General features: G+C 57.3%; 1 protein-coding gene across 1 annotated transcript; it reads right to left on the bottom strand.

The window, feature by feature from the left end:
* Positions 1 to 79: 79 nt before the first annotated feature.
* On the bottom strand, positions 80 to 1327 carry SRP19 (signal recognition particle subunit SRP19; the record flags this gene model as incomplete). The annotated part of the gene is made up of 6 exons (XM_005855440.1): positions 1208 to 1327; positions 918 to 1028; positions 625 to 785; positions 257 to 372; positions 111 to 142; positions 80 to 88 (listed from the first exon to the last, which is right to left on the bottom strand). The coding sequence occupies exons 1-6, from the start codon at positions 1295 to 1297 to the stop codon at positions 80 to 82; spliced, it is 519 nt and encodes a 172-aa protein (XP_005855502.1). The 5' UTR covers positions 1298 to 1327.
* Positions 1328 to 2726: the final 1399 nt, after the last annotated feature.

The raw sequence follows: 2726 nt of genomic DNA, 5'->3' as shown, positions 1-2726 counted from the left end.
TCCCCGCCTTCCCCTCCCCCGGCTCCCGAGGGCGTTGCGGAGGCAGCGGCGGCGGCAGCATTCTTCTGCTGGGCAGCCTTCAGGGCCGCTGCTTCCGCCTCCAGACGCACCTTGCGGCTGCTCAGGCCGGGAATCGACTCGCCTGTGCACCGGGTCAAAGAGAGAGGGGCATGACAACGTGAGGGGATGCGACGCAGGTAGCCCCCCCCCTACCCGACCCGACGCCTTTGCCCTCCCGCCGCGTTTGATTCCTCACCCAGCTTCAAGAGCAGGGCCCTCCTGGAGGGAAAATCGGGGTGGAGGGGCGCGCCTGTGATCGGGTCTTTGAGCTCCACCCGGACGCGGCCGTAGGAGAGCCAGTCCCGCGGGTACCTGGGGGGGAGGGAAGTTGTTGTCGCGCGCAGGCAGTCTTAGTGTTGGTGTCAGTAGTGGGGACGGTAGGCCCACGACCAGCCCGCAGGGGGAGGAAAGCGTTGGTCAGGCTGAGCAAGCCAGGTGTGTCCTGCCAGCGCTTCATCGCCTCCTGTCGCCCATCCCTCCTCCACCACTCGGCACTACCCTCCTGTTCATGACATCGATGCCCGTCCCGCGCCTCCTCGTCGCCCAGGCCCTCGGCCCACCCACCTTTTGTGCTGCTCAACAATGTGCGCGAGCTCCCACTGGACCAGCAGGTCCGAGATATCGTGCACCGACGGGTTGGGGCATGCCTTCTCTTTGGGTATCCGCCGGCCTTGGAATAGTGTTTTTTCTGCATCCAGGTAATTGGGCCACACTGTCACGAAGGTCTTGAAGGGTAACAATCAGGGAGAGGAGAGAGAACTGTGTGAAAAGGGAGACCTGTACAACTTCACAAGAAACATAATCCACGCAATTTCTTCTCTAGCATTCTTGTCATCGATAATCACAGCCATAACAACCTTGCTGTCCTCTAGCAATTGCTCTTGATCTCGAGGCCTGGAGCCGGGATAGGCGACTATGGCGTGTTGATCGTGCAGGTGCATCTGGTCGATAGTCTGTTGCAACTCTTCCTGTTCGCATGTGCATGAATGAGCGTGTGAATGCCGCTCACTGCATCGCAGGGCCTGAGCAGAGAGTCCTGACGGTATGCAATTTTGAAAGGTATCCCTTCAAAGCGAGCTCACTTGTGTTTCTCCGTTGCCTGATGCCTTCCTCCCAACCTCATCCCCGCACCCCGTACCACACTTACAGGCGTCATGCCCAGTGCCTCTGCCTGTGACACAGCTGCATTCATCGCAGCGCTGCTGATGCGCTCTTCCTCCCTTCGCTGCCGTTGCATTGTGTGTAAACTCTCCCTAGACGGCTGTGGAGTGGTGTTGTGGAAGGAGATACACGAGTGAATACAAAGCAAGTAGACCTCCCCGTCGCCGCCATAATTTATCCCCGCATTCGAAGACAAGGAATCATCATTCCAATAGGGCATGGTCAAAGCATGTGCGAGGCCGCTTTCCCCGTAAATGCGGGGGGTGGGCGAGACAAGTGGAGCCTGAGCTTGCCGGCGATAGGCGAGGGCATGGAAGAAAACGCTCTGTTCGCTTTCCTGCTGTCCTGCGGCACATTTCACGGAACGCATGACATGCCTGGCAGCTTTTTCACAGGGACGGCAAGGGCTTAATTGAAAAGTATGCGGAAAGATTCCATCCCCAGACATCATTTTGGGACCGTTTGTGAAAGGCGGTAGCATCCTCTGTCACGCGGCTCAAGAGGCTCTGCCAGGCTTGTTCCTGACATGATACTGCACGGGCCCTACTTGTTGCATCGTGTGGGTGCATTCCACATTACCTGCATCGCGAAGCCTCTTGCGATATCTCTTACGAGAGGTTGCAATGGCATGGGCTTTGAATGTCCAGTTTGTTCACGGGCGCTTTCCAGCGTTTAGGCTCGTGTCGTCCCCTCTGTTCCATAAGGGTCTGAGGCTTGATTGATGAACGTAGCATGTGCGAACACTTGCCATTAATTGGCCTACCCGCGTCCCTTTTGTCGCAAAACGATTTTAACAAGCAACAGTTGCGCTTATGTAACCTTTGGCATTGTGGGATCCGAAAGAGTTTGAAGACTTTAAACTCCCTGAAGCACGGTCTCATATGCCCCCCCGCACTCGGCCGATCCTTTTTTTCCCGACAGAAAGAAGCAGGAGGGACAGCATGCTCTTCCCAAGAGGGACTCACTGTCTGTCCTGCAGAAAGCGTGGGTTTTATATCGGACGCCTATTCTCCGTGCTGGCATTCGCCTCCTTGGCGGCGCCCTCCCTTGCCCGTCCGCGCCACCATGTGGAATACGTGCCATCTTTGCCCATTTCGAGTGGTAACGCCGTCGTGAGCAATGCCATGGGTGTGATGGAAGGCGCTGGTGGAATCGAGGACGAAACCAGTCGACTGCAGAGTACGTTTGATGAAGGAGGAGGCATTTGCAGGAAGGAGGAAGAAGAGAGAGACAGCGGGCTCGGCCTAGGAAGCGGGGGCATACACGCACATGAATAGAGAATAAGGCATCTGAGGGACGCGTCGCAAGAAGGGACTCACCAATTCTCCACCCTGACCCCTCTCCGATCCCCCCAGTCCAAATCCCTCGCGACCTGTTCAAACCTGACGGCTACAACCACAAGGAGGCGCTCTTTGGGATCCCGGTCTACGGGTGCGGGGGGGTGCGGGGGAGGGCGGAGCCAAGGGTCTAGATCAGAGACTCACATTGCCAGGCGCTTGAAACGT

This window comes from Nannochloropsis gaditana, assembly GCF_000240725.1.
Source record: "Nannochloropsis gaditana CCMP526 unplaced genomic scaffold scaffold195, whole genome shotgun sequence".
In the NCBI taxonomy this organism is placed as follows: Eukaryota; class Eustigmatophyceae; order Eustigmatales; family Monodopsidaceae; genus Microchloropsis; species Microchloropsis gaditana.
Note: the sequence above shows the minus strand (reverse complement) of the source record. Positions and strands in the feature narration are given on the sequence as shown.